We start from the raw sequence: 18,344 nt of genomic DNA, 5'->3' as shown, positions 1-18,344 counted from the left end.
TACTAATTTTGCTCCATACAACACTGGTCTCTTAAGCTGCCCCCTCTTACAAAATTTTCTGCTAAACAGCAATGGAAGCTTGGAGATAAAGAGCTCCTAAATCAATCACAGATTAATTCTTCTGTCAGGTCTTCTTGAAAACATTTCTGCTGCTGCATGGTGGCAGATGACAGCATGCTCTGTAACCTTTACTTTGGATTTCTTGCAAGCAGCACACTAAGAACTGATACCAACACACCTTGTGGGATAGTTTCAACATAATTTAATTTGTGTTGTTTTACAAGTATAAAAGAAAGCCCATGCGTCAGACTTTGCATACTCTTATACACACGAATAACCCTTGCTGAGCCATCTTTTGTGTGACTCAAGACTACTCAAGAATACAGTTTTCAGCAGCAGCCCTAAACCCTTCCATGGAAAACACAGGCCCCTCTAACATTCATAGAGGAGAGTAAAACCACAGGGAACTTGCAGCAAGAGATCACTCATTCATACACAGACAGACTTTGTAGCTCACACTGTCCTCTCTGTGCAGCCACTGGGTGCACTGATAACAACACCCTCCAGACTGTCATCATCTTGAGAAAAACTGCCTCTCCCAGCTTTACAGCACACTTCCGAAAAATCAGCCGGTCCCTTAAAACCTTGATCTAATACATTATTGTCGTCTCCATACCTCCCTCCTGCACCTTTCTACCAGCAGTGGCAGCACAGCTGGATAAACCCCTCAGAGCAGCCGCGCTGCTGGCTGGGCTCCACCACGGCCCATGGTGACACGAGGCACTGCACAGGCAACAGCCCCTCGTGCTGGTGGAGGGTTTGAACTGTGTTTGGTTATTCTGCACAACTAAGGCAAAACTATAGGACAGTAATAGAACCCATATAATTTTTTTTTTTTTCCCTCTCATAGCAGTGATTTAAATATTCAGCTCCCTATGCATGCACTTCAGGAGACTGGTATAAAAATAAGAAGTAATATGGCACACACTCTAAATATGCATATACAGTACTCTGTGAGGTTTAATGGTACTCACTGTGTATTCATTCTGGGCTCCTGGCTGTGTAACTCCCCTACATTTGACTTCACTGCAGCACCAACATTTCACTGTAGCACCAACCTGCCTGAGGTTTGTGAAGCTTTCACTGTTTCCAAATGGCACAATCACAACTGCACCACCACTTACAGTGACCAAAGTCTGCTTTAAGCTCTCTTGTTAGATATGAACTACTTCTACATATGAAGTCACTTTTAAAATTTTCCCCCAAAGACTAACATTTCAGACCCAGGTACATCTGTAGACAGGCAACCACTGTAATTCCCTGATTATTGATATTGATGAGTGTCCAGCTATAAAGACAGATACTCAGTTTTGGCTAAGAACACAAGAAAATTTGAGCCTGTGGGCTGAACTCCACAGGTTTGGAATAAAGAGTTACATTTTCCCTTGCTCCTTAAACTCACTACTGAAAAAAAAAGAAAGTCTTTTGCATCTAGAAAAGCACACAGAAATACTATACTGTACTTTTACACACAAAGGTACAGAGAAACACAGTCGTGTCTTCAAGGAGTCACTTCACTATTCTATTCTCCTCAGAGAAATTAGAATGGAGGTGTTTGGTGTCTTCCCCAGATATGAGGTACATTCCCATGGCAAAATCAGGCCAAAAATCCCATTACCACCCACCAATAATTTAATGACATCTACATACACATACCATACACAGACACTTATTAATCAAAATGAAAACATTACTCCATAATAAAACTGAAATATGAAGACATTAATTTACAGTGTAGTAAAGAAAAAAATAAAAGCAGGTTTGGTCTTTGCAGCACTGCAGGTGACATATTTCATTATAAATGACCCCAGACCTGAGTTTTGAGACGCTTCTAAAACAATTATGCTGATGTCGTCCTTATTAAGAGCTTCACATCCTGCATGATGACAGAATGGAAGCCAAGCTTTGTACACTGGGATATGCTTTGGGTCATCAATTATTTGTTTCCATGAGCAGCCATAATGTTTAACACTCAAAAGAAATGTTAGGAAGGTGCTAAGCAAGCAAAGTGCAAAAAGCTTTCACCTAATTTGTGAAAATATATTTTTTTTTTGTATTTTCACTAAATTCTTGGGTGAAGCTAAAGCTAAAACCTTTCTCAGAAACTTGCAAAATACAGAAACACTTTTATTTGTACTGATGTATTGCTGAGAACAAAAAGTCAATGACTTCCATTTTCTCTTTCAGACTTCAAGGCTGTGATACTCCTGAGGTAAAGAAGTCAGAGGGTTTTGAATTAATGATATTAAATTAATCATAACAAATCACAGCTCAAAAAGAAGGAATTGGTGACTTCTATCCCTGTATAAAAAGTCAGTGAGCTGCCTACTTGGTGCACTGCCAAACCCCTCGCAATCAGGGTAGTGCTTATCCCTCTAACTTCAGCCATCTGAAAAGGAGATGGATAGTCAGAACTAATTGTGAAGGCATCTGGTTAACACTGAGTAACAGGTCTCCAGAGAGTGATTCATATCACCCACATTTTAAGATGGGGTGAATCACTCCCTGGAGATGTGCACTGGAGAGCACCTACATGACTGGTACACACTGTCTGCCCAGCCTCTAGATATTTACATAAAGTGAACACCACCCTGACACCAGAAGGTCACAAAGTATTAAATAAATGATAATGAAAAAAAAATGAGCTATTCCAGAACATCACAATTAATGTGTTAAATTTAATTCCCTTACTAATAAGCAGTAAACATGAAGGGTGAAACAGTGCAAAGCCAATAAGCCCTCTGTGCATCCTCAGTCGCATTTCCGTATCAGTGCTGGCTAATTGGCTGTTTCATGGCAACCCAGACTACAGTGCATTGTGCAAGTCCAATTCTTCAACCACTGAGAGAAGTATTATCTTATTACACTAATTAGAGTGTAAAATAGTCTGCATTTTGATCAAAGCAGACCACAGCTACGGTCCATACGTAGTCCAGGTCTAAGCTCTGTTTCCATGCTAGGGTGACATGCCATGGGACATCCTATCTAAAATAAAATTCATTGCCTTCTATCCTCAGAATTCCTGAGTAAGATGAGCATCAGGCCAGTTTCTGAAGGATGTCTCCAGTAATGACTTAAAATAAGCACATGACAATGAACTTACGTGCAAAAAGGCTCTGAAATAGAAATCTACAAAAAACGATTGCTCTCCATACACAAACACACACAGACACAAATACTCATACACTGTTCTCCACAAAAACAGGCTTGTCAGCCATCGTGCAGTGCTACACCTGCAAGAAAGAAATCCTATCCACAAGACACAATATCTAAGATACACAATGTTCCCAGCAGCTGATCTGCCACCTTCCGAAGGCACCTACTTGCTTCCAGTTGTACTAGGCATTGGAAGAAACACTTTGATGAATACTCCTGTTTTGAGAATCTATTGTCTTGCTACTGCCCCTTGCTTCATCAGTATTTTCAGGAGATTTCACCATCACCTTGCCTGTCAGTAGAGTGGATTTTTGATGCTGGCAAATAAAGTAGAGGAGCTTGAAACAGGACAGCAAAGCTTCGGTAATGCTGGAGGAGAAAAGCTTTTTGCATGGGTGGCAGAACTGGTAGAACACCAACATGAAGAAGATGCCCATGCAGTAACCTATCAGGAGCTGCAGGACCAGCATTGGGGCGCAGACATACAGGTAGAAGTCTGTTCTGTAAATGTACCACATCAGCAGGAGGAAGGCGTTCTCCATCAGCCGCACAATGTAGTACACAGTCATGCGGTACCAGTTCTGGGATTTGCTAATCAAGTCAGGGTCACTGAGCTCCACGTGCACTGCCGACCAGCAGAACATGTTAATGCCAGCGTACAGGAATGTGAGAAGGCACAAGACGATGGTAGTGCCCACCCTGCTCAGTTCCTTTTCTATGTTCTCAGGAAACGGGGACTTGCTAAGCCAGAAGAGAACCCATGGGTAGAAGCAGAAACCTAAGAAATTCAGCAGCACGACGAGGAAAACCCAGATCCGAAGGACTGAACCGAAAAGCACCAACACTGTGACCCGCGTGGCGATCTCAAAGCTTCTCCACAGGAATATGCAGAGGTAGGCAGCAGGTTTCACACGGACATCGTAATCGTCGTACTTTATCCTGATAGCCAGGATGTTGCAGCGTAAGGCGCCATAAACAATCGACAGGAGAGAAAGGACCATAAAAATACCTACAAAGACAAAAGACAAATTAGGCCCTTCAGCTTAGCAGCAGACATTGCATCAGAGGAGTGCAGGTGCAGCCATCTTCGCTGCACTCCTGGGGATTCCCAGGAGGGTGTAATGCCGCAGGAGCCATTCCTAGCCTACACTCGTGAGAAGAAAATTAACTCTACCCCAGTCAAACCCAGCACATTATTCTAATCCTACCTCCTGTTTTGGTCCCTGTTTGATACTTATCCAAGTAGCCAGTAAGAAAAAGAAGGCACTTAGCAGTCATAAGCGTCTCTCCCTCCTCACCCTGCCAAGGGCTGTTCATACATATTCTGTCCTTGGTAATTTCACAGCTCAGTCATAAGAGTATCCAACTTGCTCCCAAACTCCTACAGTACTCCACAAGGCACAGGGGTGCTAATCCCTTTCCATACAGATGAAAAACTGGAAAACAGAAGCTGAAACTTTGGAGTAACTTGAGCATGCAGATAACTCACTGCTTGTGAAGTTCTATGTTAAAGCAAATCACAAAAAAGCTATATGATACAGCTCAAAATTGAAAGCCAAAGGAATTTAAACCAGCATTATCCACATTGTCTCTGACTGTGTAGAGAGATATTTACTCACCTGCCTGCACTGTGTTTTCCTGTACAACAATTTTCTTTATACATCCATCTGCATCATGCATTTAAAAAACCACTCCTATTAAAAATGTCTTTAAATTCAGATCAACTGTCAGTATCTCCCACCTACTAAAATCCCTGAAAGGAAGGTTTCACATTTAAATTCTGCAGAAAGTGAAGGCGGAGACCAGATGTTACCTGGCATGGCAGGAGGCCATCCCATCTTGCCATATTAAGTAGGTACAAACATACATGAACACTGGACACAGAGAATAAACAAAATGCTAACTGCCCACAGGTATTTTAGTATTTGCATACACAATTATATAAATATTTATTCACAAGTTTTACCAACATGCTGAATAGCTGATATTGCGTCAGATAAAATAATCGGAGTTGGGAATTCTTAATGATGTCAATTACATTTGCAATGCTTAGCAACCAGTGTTTTCTGAGGCCTTCAATTAGTTTGTGTGCCAATATCCTACAAATAAACTGGATTCCCTGTTTTGCTATAGCTATATGGCCAAAATTATCAGGGTTTGGGCTTTTTTCCTAATTAAAATCATTAATTTCTAAACAATCCTTTGGGAGAAACAAGTGTATTTTAAGATCTCTAACACTTTTCTAAGAGAATTTTCTGTATCACTTCAGCTAATCTCTCTTCCATTCTGATCCACAAACACCTCTGAATTACTTTGGAAAATAATCAAGTCTTTATATCTAATTTTCCAAGACACTCAGTAAGGTGAAAAGCATTTACCATTTTACATGGTAATTTTGTACATGCCAGTTTGGTGGTGCATATATTCTCTGAAAATGTTTATGTTCAAATTGTTAGTAGATGTTTTTAAACATCTTTCTTACAGCACTGTATTTAAGCTGAGAATTTTTAAATGTTATATCTTGGAAAAACATTGGCTGAAAGCAGAAGAGCAGGTGAATTCAGTAAAGAATATTGCTTGATGTCCTCTGGTTTCTTACAAAATCTTTCCTGTAGTTTTGAGCTGTGAAAGAACATAACTTCCAGCAGATAATGAAGCAAAAGAATATTCTCAGAGTTAAAGGAACATTAAGACCTACCCACCAGGGACTGAGTACTGCTGTCCTGGAACTCTGCTTGCTTTCTGCTTTGACAAGCTGAAACATTGATCTTATTCCCCAATTTCACTTTAGGGAATCTATATTAATCTCAAAACTATCATACAAACTCATGCCTTCAAAAGAGGCATTTCTCCATTGATAGAAAATAGGTCATGCTGACTCCATTAGTCTAACAGACTAATCCAGTCCTGCTCCTTTCCTAAAAGCTCATTACTGTCACCAAACCTTCAGTTCAAACATCACTTTTAACTCTGTGAAAAAGACAGTTTGAAGCAACCACAAAGGGAAATGTGGGAGGGTGACACTGTTCCTTTTACTCATCCTGAGCAGGCAAAGAAATGTAAATTTAAAAGGCAAAGTGTCTTCCCCTGGAACAGGTCCAAATCCTCCTACAGTCCTTATAAAGGTGGCATTTCTCTTCCTTCCTCCTCCCAAAAGGCTGTATTTTTCTTACAAATTGGAGGTGGACACTCACAGAATCATCCAGGGAAGCACTGTTTTTCTTTGGTTTTTTTCATTACATCTGAAGTCCTTTCAAGACCTGATCCTTCCCACTTCAGAAATTGCTAAGACAGTGAATTCTGCTCTAGATGAGCTACCTCACAAATACCACTGAAATGTATTATAGATACTATAGTTATATGTATACAAAATAGAACTAGGAATCAGATTAGGCTAATACGTGTGGGTTTCCAATGTTGTATTACATCCAACATTTTTACACTTTTCATGATAAACAGTCACCAAAGCTTTATGTCACTCATCACTAACCTCGAGAGTTGGTCCTGCTTTTGCAGCTCTCTGGTTATCTTGGTCTTACATTCTCGGCAGACTGTGAAATGACAGTTTTGAAGAATGCCAGACACTGGCAAGACCCCAATAATGCAGAAGAAAACATCCAGAGAAATTAATGAATGCCATGAAATACACGAGAAATACACAGCATGGCTCTGGCTGACAAAAGGCTAGGCAAGGATGCATGCTCTTTTCAGAAATGTTCAAGCCAATACTGGAAGCAATAAGAAGTTTCAAACAGATTTGAAAAGGACAAGCCATACCCCCAGCATGGTGGTAAACAGCTTTTGATTCTCAGGTGATACAGACCTCATTACCTCTGATCAAACCTCATAGCCCCTGAACAAGCAGAATTTACACAGAATGATGGCCTATGTAGGAATCCAGAAAAATAACAGACTGATGAGGAGACAAGACAAAATATGTGGAAGTCAAAATACAAAGTGATAATTATAACAGATGCAAATGGAAGAAAGCCTGAAGTTTTGAGGACCAGTGTCAAAGAACAGGAGAGCTGAAGACATCTGAAGTATGGAATAAGAACTGGACTGGCTGGATAAAGAGACTGTAGAAAGTTTCAGTATTTCAATAGCTAAGATACACACAGCAAGAATAAGATTAGGACTCTTGTTTTTCTGATGAATGAGCTCTAACAGACATTGACACTGTTCCTACCACTTTTTTTTCTTTGCATTTCTGTCTTTTAGAATTACATCTGCATGGAGATGCTCCTGGGAAGCATGAGATAACTGCTGCATTTGCAAGTGGGTTCACCAGACTCTCTGGTGAGCCAGTTTATCTCTGCTCATTTCACCCAAGGAAGGTCACTTACCAGTTTGTGATTACAACTTATCTCAGCAGTGACTGAAAAAGCTAGAAGCAATAGAGCATTACAAATGATTATTAAATATGTGATTCTCTCACCATCTGGAACACAGGACTTCTCCTTGGCAATCATGACCAGTAAAGTCAAAACCAGTAATAAAAGAAATACAATACAAGAGGGATCTTTCTCAAGTAAATGCCATCTACAGCAAAGTGACTGGAGATTTTGCTATTTGCACCGTTCAGCAAAGAATTCAATTGCTTTGTGCTCATCCCACATTACAAATGCCACTGTTATTTGAAGAATCTACCTTAGTTATGAAGAACTCAGGAACTTAGGAGAAATGTCTTCCGAGAAGCTACTGCTATGATGTTCTGATTTTGGCTGGGGTAGAGTTAATTTTCTTTCTAATAGCTGATACAGTGCTGAGTTTGGATTCAGTGTGAGAATAATGTTGCTCAGCAGTGCTTACTCTAAATCAAGGACTTTTCAGTTTCCCATGCTCTGCCAGTGAAGAAGTATACAAGAAGCTGTGAGAAGCACAGCCAAAATAGCTGATCCAAACTATCCAGAGGGATACTCCCTACCACAGAACATCATGCTCAGTGTATGAACTGTGGGGAGTTGTGTGGGAGGGGCCAATCGGTGCTGGGGGGATGGCTTGCGCATCACTTGTCTTTCTTGGGCTTTATTCTTCTCCCTCTCTCTCCCTCTGCCTCTCTCACCCCTCTCCATCCCCTTCATTACTACTACTACTATTATTATTATATTTTACTTTATTTCAATTATTAACTTGTCACCTTAGCCTCAGCCTCCCTAACTGTGAAGCTGGTAAAGATCCCTGGCCTCTCAGGGCCTTAGAGATACAACAAGAGCTATTTTGTATTTCAGTGGAAATGCACCTTCAAGTTCACCCAGGTGCCAGTCCTTTCTTGCACTGAAAAGCTGTTTGTCCCGTGACCAGCTGGAGACAGTTCTTCATTTAGCAGCAAGCCAGCAAATCAAGAGCGCATCATGGAGCAAGATGCAGAGTCCCACAGTAAGAGACATGTGTCCTGGTAAGTCCATGTGGTGCAGCACTGCTTGGTGAAGGCTTAACAGCTTGGGTCCAGAGATGAGATGGTTACACTTCCATAGCAGCTTATTGAGTCCTGCCTTTTGATTCCAAAATCAGAGTCTGGCACAAGTGAAGATAGTTCATGTCCTCAGTCCATATTTAAAACTGCATTCCTGAACGTACACCTTCCCTAAGGCAGCATGACAAAACATGCTCTGCAGTGTACCCCAAGGAATTTTCCAGAAAGTTTTGCTCAAAAACCAAAATGGAACAGAGGTAATTTTTTACTTCTTCATGAAGACAGTTTGGTCCCTCCAGCTGCCCCCCTCTCATGCCATAATGGTCACTTGATCAAATCCGTGTTTTTATAGCAACGCAAGTATCCTACAGAAGGTGTCATAGTCTAAAACATCATATAAACTTGAAAACAGCATCACCATCTGTCGTGGAGATGAAACCCATTGCAAAATGCTTGGTTGTTCTCCAGGGCAGACACACTTGACTGCCCTCCCACCCAAATACCCAAAAGGTCATAACAACAGCTCTACCTACTTCTGGCAACCGTGACCTCCTGCTGAAGGACACAGATGTAGAGTTGGAGCGTGAGCTGGGGTGCTGAGCCGAGGAACGCCTGGATCACGGAGGCCCTGCTGAACGCAGACCTGTGTGTGCACAGCTTGCCTTCAGCCTGTCCCACTTCCTTCTCAATTTCTTCTGAGTACCCATCCTTGGGTATCTGCCTCTTCTTTGTGATGCTGACATAGGGCTCCTCAACTCTGCCAGCATGGAAGTAAATATAAAAGGCCTCCACACACCTACAAGCAAACAAGTAAATAGAATGACAGGGCAAAATGAAAGAATGAAAGGTCTCCCCACTTCCTGGTATTTTAAGCAAACACATACTAAGTCCTAAGCCATTTGTTCATAGAGCAAAGCCTGTAGGTTTTCTCCTCCTGGTAAACTTGGAATACGACAGATTGCACTCCTTAAAACATGAACTACATGTTACTAGAGGGCAAGAACCTGACAGTGCCCTTTGGGCTGCTTGTGGTACTCAGACTTGGGCAGAGGTTTAGTTGTGAGCTGCTCTTGCTCTCTGGTGTCCCATTAATGCCCTTAAACTGCTCATCTACTACTAGGCTGCCAAATCCAGGACCCAGGTTGGAAGTGTATTTCTTCAGATTCTCATGTCTTTTCCTCTTGTTATCCATACATCTGTGACATGTTAATGGGACATGGCAATAAACCCACTTTTCATACCTTTGCCTTAAAATATCTGAAGAGAGAAGCTCAGGGTGCAAGCACATGCACACACCTCAAAACTTTACCAAGCAATGGTTCAAAACACCAGTAACATGCCAGAGCAGTGAAAAGGAGCAGTTTTGAGCCTCACAAACCTTGAAATAAACATTTTTAAAAAAAAGACACAAGGATAGGAGCTTTAGTTCTTAAGTTGCTTATGTTTATTGCGCTGTCAAAGAAATATTACATATAATCTTGCAAAAAGATTCTAAGTAAGAAGATGCAGTGTTTCCAGTTGCTGCACCTCTTCTTACTTTAAACACAGTGGGAGCCAAACCCTCTTGTTTATGCAGGTCTAACTTACGGCGGACTGGCTTCCAAGGAACAAACTGGTAGCAGCACATACAGTTCTGTTAATAAATTACATATTGTTGTACTATTTGCTGCCTTTATCCATGCACAGAGACTAATCCTTACATTTGGGAGGGAGTAGAAAAGGCTGTCTGCAGAAAACGCTGTAGCAACAAGGACAACCTGGCTCCTGGAGTATTAAAGAACATAACAGCCCCAGACAGATATCTGCAAGGAAAGAACAGCTTCTGCAAATTCCTTACAATGACTGTTTTTCAATTGTCAAAAACTTTAGAAACCTAAGCACTACTTGAGTATGAAGGTGTCAAGGGCAGGCTTGGGCATCAAGCAGGACCCAAAACACACAGGGAAATAGTCACCCTTGTCCGGGAAGTAATAACAAGCAAGGAACAACAGAGGTACAGGTGAAATCACAAGATGAGGGGGAAGTGAGATGAAAGAAAAAAATACTTCTGTTTATTTTCATAAACTTCACTTAATTTTTTCCTCTAACTGGACCACTAGCAAGTTTCAACTGCTCTAGATGAAGAGTAATTTTGGGATTGTGTAGTACTATTCTTGATTCATTAGGCTTCAGACATCGTTATCACTAAAGCTATTCAACATTCCTGCTGCTCTGGAGGCTCCATTCACAGAGGTGACTTTCTGTCTTCCCCTCATTAATCTTTTCACTCCCTGTCAATCTTGTTCCACATGAAAGAATCCATACAGCCAAAAATAAAGTGTGAAAAATTAATAAAGCACTGTGGCTTTATGAAGTCAGCATAGATTCTGAAACCAACACATTGATTTTATTCCAAAAGAAAGATCCTAGATTATTTTTGTCTCTCTTAGTATTCACAGCCATGTATTCACCCTGTGCTGAGGGCAAGCCTGAGTATATTATGGAAAATTGGATCTCAGCATCAGGCTCTGAACTCTTGCAGTGCATGATTAGAAGCAGATATAGTCTAGGGACCCATCTAAAAAATATGCAGTGATCCTATAAAAGAGATCAGATTTATGAGACTACTGACAATAGCAAACATAATTAACCAAACTCTGAGTTTTGGAGCAAGCATTTGATTTTTATTTATTAGTGGGGTATTAAGTAGCAGAATATTGTTTGTGATGGGGATTTTTTTGTCCATATAGAAAAACAAACATAATGTGAAATGGTCTGATGAGCAAACCTTAGAGCCAAATGGGGCTTTTACCAGTACAACAGAGTAATAAAAATGTTATGTGCAAGCACTCAGATTACATTGATAATGATGCCCATTTATTCCCAGGCCCTGCCAGCCCCATGCAAGAGTGTTTCTAGAGGTGAAGCCTTCTGGGACAAATACACACTCAAGATTCTAGCTGGTGCCACTGCCCAAGAAACTGCTTCAAATAGGAGCAGGCTGGCAGCTGACACATGAGAAAGAACAAGTACCAATCTAAAAGTTTAAGGAATAGAGTGTAGGAGGGGCGCAGGCACTCAAAGGACTATCCAGGTGAGAAGGGTCTAGAACTGTGATGAAGAATCAATTCAGATCATGTACCTGTGCCAGATTATGACTTTGCCTATGAAGTACATGCTGAGAGGTTGGGCATCTTGTCTTTAAATGAACTACCTGGCTTGTTCTTTTTTTAGCATGAAACACAACAAAGAGACAACGCAAGAAGGGGATTGCTTCATGCAGCTTTCCCCCACAGTTACAAACTCCTGCAGCATGGTGAATTCCACAGAAGCCCTTGTTGCTCGTTGCTGTTCTGCTCCAGAGGGACAGGAGTGAGAGATCCCAACTTCTGCACAATCCATCTCCTGCAATGCAGTGATGTTTAGGGCCCTTTCAAGAGCCCTTACATGGTGCCAAGAGCAGAAGGCAAGCAGCTGGCTGTCTCCTCTGCATGTAAGGCATTGACAACCACAGTACAGCCGCTGAAGGAACTAAAATTGCTCCAAGGAAAAAAAGTCAGATCTACTGTCTACAGTGAAATTTGAGAGGTAAGAAAAGGATGGCGCTACTTTCTCTCCTGCTACCATATCTTGGCAGAAAGAAGAGCCATACTTTTCAGGGATCCTGATGGTGCCCACAAGGAGTGATTCAGCCGCAACACATTTGTCTTCTACACAGTAAGTAGGAGGACTAATCCTACCCTTATATGCTTGCTGAGAGTGAGCACCTCATTCCCTCTTTTAATCACAGATGTGTGGGATTTGAACATAGGCAAAATAATGGTAGTGTGAAGAGGGAGAAGGCAATGAAAACAGGGAACTTTCCACAGCCAACCAGCACTCCAAGAGCAAATGGCTATTTGAGACCTATCCACACATGTCATCTGCAAATGTACAAGCAGATTTCTCTAATTACTTAATTTTTACTAATTCCTTCTCTTTAAAGAAGTGTACAAAAGACTTATCAGTCCTGCAGATTTACTCACCTGCACCAGGCAAAGATCTGTTCCTCACTCATTGTTCTACCTTTTACCTGCACTGACTTTCTGTTCATCTCACCATGGACACCTAACATACCTGCTCAAGAATAAAGGAAAGAAAATACCCTGAAGAGAGTCTAGACATATTCTTCCCATCTGGAAAAGAGGGAGGTGTATAAACAGTTGTAAAGTGTAGAGCTATCAGGATCTCCTACTGTGACGTCTGCTGATGAAGTCCTACAAGGAAGGGAAGTTTTCAGACCTGTTCTATTTTAACTATTAAGCAGGTCACTAGGAAAGACAGACTCCCCCTGAGAGACAAGGCTTCTGCACAGTGTCACTGAAGCAGTATCTGCACCATTAGAGCTTATTAGATTTCAAACTGCAGAATTAGATGCCCAAAACATGAATGACTGTAAAAAAAATTGGGGTTTTTGTTTTTTCTTTTTTTACTTCCTGCAGCTCACAGAATCAAACTTTGGCCATAACAGCAGCTCCTCTGGCAATTTGGTGCAAGCTTCCTCCTGCATCTGCTGTGCTGCTGTCTACATGGTACATAGAGACATGTAATTGTTTCCTCTTATGCCTTGAGAAACAAAGCCTGATTCCATAAAAAAAAAAAAAAAAGTCTATTGTTTATATCCTTGTCCTTTTATAACCTGAGGAAAACAGTCATTAGTGCTCTATATAGGGGGCCTGTTATATTTGCTTGAGATGATTTTTGCAAGTGTTTGTCCTACTGCTGACCCAGCCCTCCCCTGATTGCATCTCCTCACACAGAACAGGGCTCACACTGCACTAACAGAGCACCAGGGAACACAGTTCCAAAGACACGTGCAGTCACTCAAGCTTCGCTCTCCATGAAGGTGATACCAGAAGGAAGCACTGCCAGGTTCACACCAGTCCCTTTTGATGATGCCGCTTCAGTACAGCCTTCAGTAAATCAGGTGGGAGGGAACCCCTGCATCCAGCAGACTCACGGTCCAGCACCACCAACATCCCCAGTGTGTGACTGTAAGCCCCAACTGGCCAAGTAAAATGTGTTGGAAATCTGCACTTCAGCTCCTGATCTACTCGTTACTTGCAGAAGTAAAAATGGCAAGCAAGTTAACAGGGGGTCGTCTAGTGCCTTTCATGAAGGGTAAGGAGAAAAGGAGGCTCAGGGGGAACCTTATCTCTCTCTACAATTCCCAAGAAGGTTGTAGTGAGGTGGGTTAGTCTCTTCTCCCAAGATAACAAGAGACAGGACAAGAAGAAATGGCCTCAAGTTGGTCCAGGGGAAGTTCAGGTGGATACTAGTAAACATTTTTTCACTGAAAGGGCAGTCAGGCATCAGAATAAGCTGCCCAGGGAAGTGGTGTAATCACCATGCCTAGAAATGTTCAAAAGGCATGTGGATGTGGCATTCATGGACATGGTTTAGTGGTGAACACGGTGGTGCTGGGTTATCAGCTGAACTCAATTATCTTAGAGGCCTTTTCCAACATAAACAATTCCCTGATTCTCTGAGGGGTCATTTACACTTGGAAGAAATCCTTATGTGTAGAGCAGTACACCAGCAAAACTACATCCAGTAGTAGTTATTATGTGTTGGAATTGTAGCAGCACCTAAAATCTCAGGATGACCTTGGCGTTACAAGTGCCATCCAAATGAAGGGAACAAAGAGAAAGACCCTATCAGAGGAGCAGCCTGAGCCAGAAAGCTCATCATGACCTTCCTTAGAGAAAAGACAAATGTAATAAAACTCTCATTGACACTGGCTACTGTTTTAAGTAATTTTTTCTGTTATAATTTACTTAATGTGGTAAAATAATCTCCTTTTATAAAAATAAAAAACAAAAAACAACCAAACCAACACCAAACCTATCCAAATACATCTTCTAAGCATTCAGACAAATTAGTGCACTTGTAAGGAGTCGCACTGACCTGAAATGCTGCAGGAATCCCCCATGATGCCTAGAAACCTGCAGTCACTTTGTTCCAGCCAAGTCTCTGCAGAGCCTCTGGCATGCCTGTATCCTGAGGATCACAGCCAGGCCACTAAGGGAGATAGGAATTTTGCTCTACAAATTGCCTCAAATTTATAGAGAAACTCCCAGGGAGTGGGAGAAGAAGTTAAAAAAGGGTACATTAACAGTACACCAAAAGTCCTCTCTAGGAAGAGGGATGCTACCTAATTTTAGTCCTTCCAGTGGCAGCAGCAGGACAGCGAGTGCCTCCCGAACAGGTGGAGTGTGGGTGTTTGGGAAGGTGGTGGCATGCAAGAAGTTCTATGAGAGAAAGTACTTTTTACCCATCACTCAGATGATTCAAAATAGGCTGAATCATTTGGCTTGCAAGGCTAAATACCCTCCTTCCCTGCCAAGATATTTCCAAACCATTCCCCAAAATTTAAAGTTGTGGGTTTTGGTTTTTTTAAGGCAAAAAGGAAAGGGAAAAAAAAAATCTAGATTTAAGATGATGAGGAAAATCTCACACAACATACATGGGCTGTTGGTAAAGCAGTGCACTGATCTCTGAGTATTTGAGTCTGAACAGAAAAATCCTGACTATCCTACATCTTACCAAACCAAATAGAGATAGTTAAAAAGTTGGTGTTAAGTTTATTTTAAAGCCAGCCAAAGCTGCCAGCTCTGTTGCAGAATGTCATCACACACAGCCTGAAGGTTCTTAAACGTTTCATTCCCATGCCACAAGCAGAGAGAGCCTGGGGGGGCTCTACTGTCTGTGTCCTATTTGACCTAATTTGACCCAGCCCTCCCTAAACAGCCCTGGGCTGCGCCAGTGAGACACAAGAGTCCCAGCAGGGAGGATGGAGTCAGGCTTCACACAACGGAGGCAGATGACTAAGAGCAGCAAGATTCTCTGGAGCAAAAGTTTGCCTACAAGGATGGAGTAAAATGCCTCCAAGGACAATGGTCCTTTTCAGCTTACAAAAGTTAAAACCACAGTGCAGTGATGATACAACCAAAAAATACTTTGCCTTCTAGCTATCACCTCAGCCTTGTGTGTATGCCAGTCCACACAGGGTAGAAAGCCTCCTTGCAAAGCAGGCAAAGGGAAGGTATTTTGTGTGCTGAGAACAGGACAATATTTACAGCACACAGCTATATCTGACAGGAAGCAATCAGTTTCCTCTTCTGACAGATACAGCAAGCTTTAGTTGCAGGAAGACAAGGAAGGAAAAATCCCCCAAACCCCAAAATCCTGTCTCAGATCCCAAAAGTCTGTCTCAGAGCACTTTGCCTTCCCGCACTTCTGTGCTGTATCCTACAAAGTGGCACATTTCCCTAAAAGTAAAGAGAGGTTGTTTTCTATTAAACTTTTAATTTGTAGAGTCCTTCCAGCCTTTAGCAGAAAATAAGTTTTTCAGGTAGCATGAATGTACTACCCTTTTTTAATTAGTAATTATAATTCCAGTTATCCTGGGTTTAGAGAGAGGTCAACATACATCACTTTGTCATGCCTAAATGATGCCATGGGGACTATGGCACAAGTATGCTGCAGCACATCCAGAACATCCTCAAACCTTCTGGAAACGCTAAGTTTGTAAATCTTTGAGAAAGGAAGAAGTGCAGACTTGGCAACACACTAGAGGAAAGGAGAGGGCTTCCATATGCTCACTAGTTTTACAGCAGTGATTGCAGCTGGGAGTTCACCAAGAGAGCAGGAACTGCATTCTGCACAAGATAAGATTTGTGTTGCAAACACAAAACTTGATGTTGAGAAAGAAACAGAAAGTCAAGTCAGGCTTGGTGCTCAAGGTCAAAATATAAATATATGTTTCTTTCATATAATTAAAAAGAAAATCCTTCAATTTCTTCTTGTTGTTCAAATCCTTTTTCTGTTTCTTAACATATTCTAGCTTGACATTATTCTTTCCTTGTCTGACCTCAAGAAATTAATTTCAAATGACAAAAGTCATGTATTAATTTTTGATCGTTTCTTTCTCTTTGGTTCCTCTCTTATTTTCCAAGAATGTGGAATCATTTTGTTCTTAGCTTGTAGAAAATCAGAGCTCTTTAAGAACTGTTAAGTCATAACTTAAACATCTTTAAAATATTAACAAAGCAAACAAAAAATCCATTCATAGTTACAGAAGAAGTCAATGGTTTTGAAGTGTAAGATATTCTGTAACATCCAGACTGTTCACCTTTCTTAGTGTGAACAAATCTTTCTTTTACACACTATCTAGGAATTTCAGAAAGTTGGTGACACTTCTCCTAGCCTCTGCTACAGACACACTGCATTTAATTCCCTTTCTTTTTAAAGAGAAGATTTGAAAAGAAATTTAAAATTAATGTCCTCCCCAGGAAACATTTTGTCTTGGAGTTGAACACTGCTGTTACTTTTCATCGAAACATTTTGAATTTTTTTTTCCTGGCAGTATTTTCAGTGAAACATTGAACTGGAGTAGAAAAAATCTCCAAAGCAATTTTGGGCAGGAAGCTCACGTTTGGAGAGAAGAGACAGACTAGAGCACCACTGATGTTCCAAGATGCACGGATGGGATGGGTACTATAGTTGTTCTAAACTCGCAACCGAGTGAAGAATCTCCCGTTCTCTCCTGGAAGTGCTCTGAGAGCAAAGCGCTGTAGAAGAGGCGGCAGCGAACAGACGCAGCCATCTGCAAGAAGCCACAGCGATGGAAACCCAGAGCAGAGCGGGAGGCGGAGGGGGCTCTCCCGACTCCCCGCGGCCCGGCAGGGCTGAGCCCCCTTTCCCCGGGGGTCAGCCCGCAGGTTTCTGCCCGCGGCATTCCCAAAGGATGCTGTTCCTCCCGCAGCTGCGGCAGGACGAGCTCGCGGCTCCCGGCGGCGCAGAGCGGGAGCGGCCCCGCCCGCATCGCCCAAAGGCCGGGGGGCTCCGGGCGCCCCCGGGCTCGGCCCGCTGAGGGCGGCACGGACTCACCGACCTGACGAGCGGCCCGAGCTGCAGCAGGTGCAGCAGCAGCACCAGCGGGCGGTCGCGGCTCACGTCGCGGTGGATGAAGACCAGGCTGAGCTGCACCAGCGCGCAGGGCAGGAGGGCGAAGAGCAGCGTGAGCCCCTGCCACATGCGGTCCCCCGCCGCGCGGTACCCCGCGCTCAGGCACAGCGCGGCCGCCGTCTCGGACACGAAGAGGACGAGGGAGACGAGGACGGAGCCCGGGAATTTCATCGCAGCGGCCGCCCCAGCCCGGCCCGCCCAGTCGCCGCTGAGGCGCGATAGGGCCCAGTGCCCGCCAGAGGGAGCGCCGCTCTCGCCGCCGGCCGCGGCCTCTGCAGGCTGGGGCCGGATCCTGGCCGGAGGTCGATCCTGGCCGGGCTTGGATCCCGGCTGGGGCTCGACCCTGGCTGGGGCTCGATCCTGGCCGGGCTTGGATCCTGGCTGGGGCTGGATCCTGGCCGGGGCTCGACCCTGGCTGGGCTGTAAGCGGAGGAAGGTTCCCCGGCGGTGCGCGGCGGGCTCCCCCTCACCGTGTCTCCTCCGGCCCTAAGATACAGAACTGCACTGAGGGGGGTTGGTGGGAAGGGGCGAGCGGGTGCCCCTCAGGACACTTCGTCAGGCTGGGGAGATCACACAATCACAGGATCGCTTAGGTTGGAAAAGACGACCACACCGTGCCACTGAGTGTCACGTCCACGCTTTCCTTAAACACCTCCAGGGACAGTGACTCCACCACCTCACTAGGCAGCCCGTTCCCATGTGTAATCATCCCTTCCGTGAAGAA

At 43.1% G+C, this 18,344-nt stretch overlaps 1 protein-coding gene across 1 annotated transcript; it reads right to left on the bottom strand.

The window, feature by feature from the left end:
• Positions 1–242: 242 nt before the first annotated feature.
• XK (X-linked Kx blood group) lies at positions 243–17,832 on the bottom strand. Its single transcript, XM_039552074.1, has 3 exons — positions 17,547–17,832; positions 9,166–9,428; positions 243–4,225 (listed from the first exon to the last, which is right to left on the bottom strand). Exons 1-3 carry the CDS (start codon positions 17,789–17,791, stop codon positions 3,399–3,401), a joined length of 1,335 nt encoding a protein of 444 aa, XP_039408008.1. The 5' UTR covers positions 17,792–17,832; the 3' UTR covers positions 243–3,398.
• Between the last annotated feature and the right edge of the window lie 512 nt (positions 17,833–18,344).

The sequence above is a fragment of the Corvus cornix genome, chromosome 1, assembly GCF_000738735.6.
Source record: "Corvus cornix cornix isolate S_Up_H32 chromosome 1, ASM73873v5, whole genome shotgun sequence".
Classification (NCBI taxonomy): Eukaryota; Metazoa; Chordata; class Aves; order Passeriformes; family Corvidae; genus Corvus; species Corvus cornix.
The sequence above is the reverse complement of the archived record's forward strand: the minus strand, read 5'-3'. Positions and strand labels throughout refer to the sequence as shown.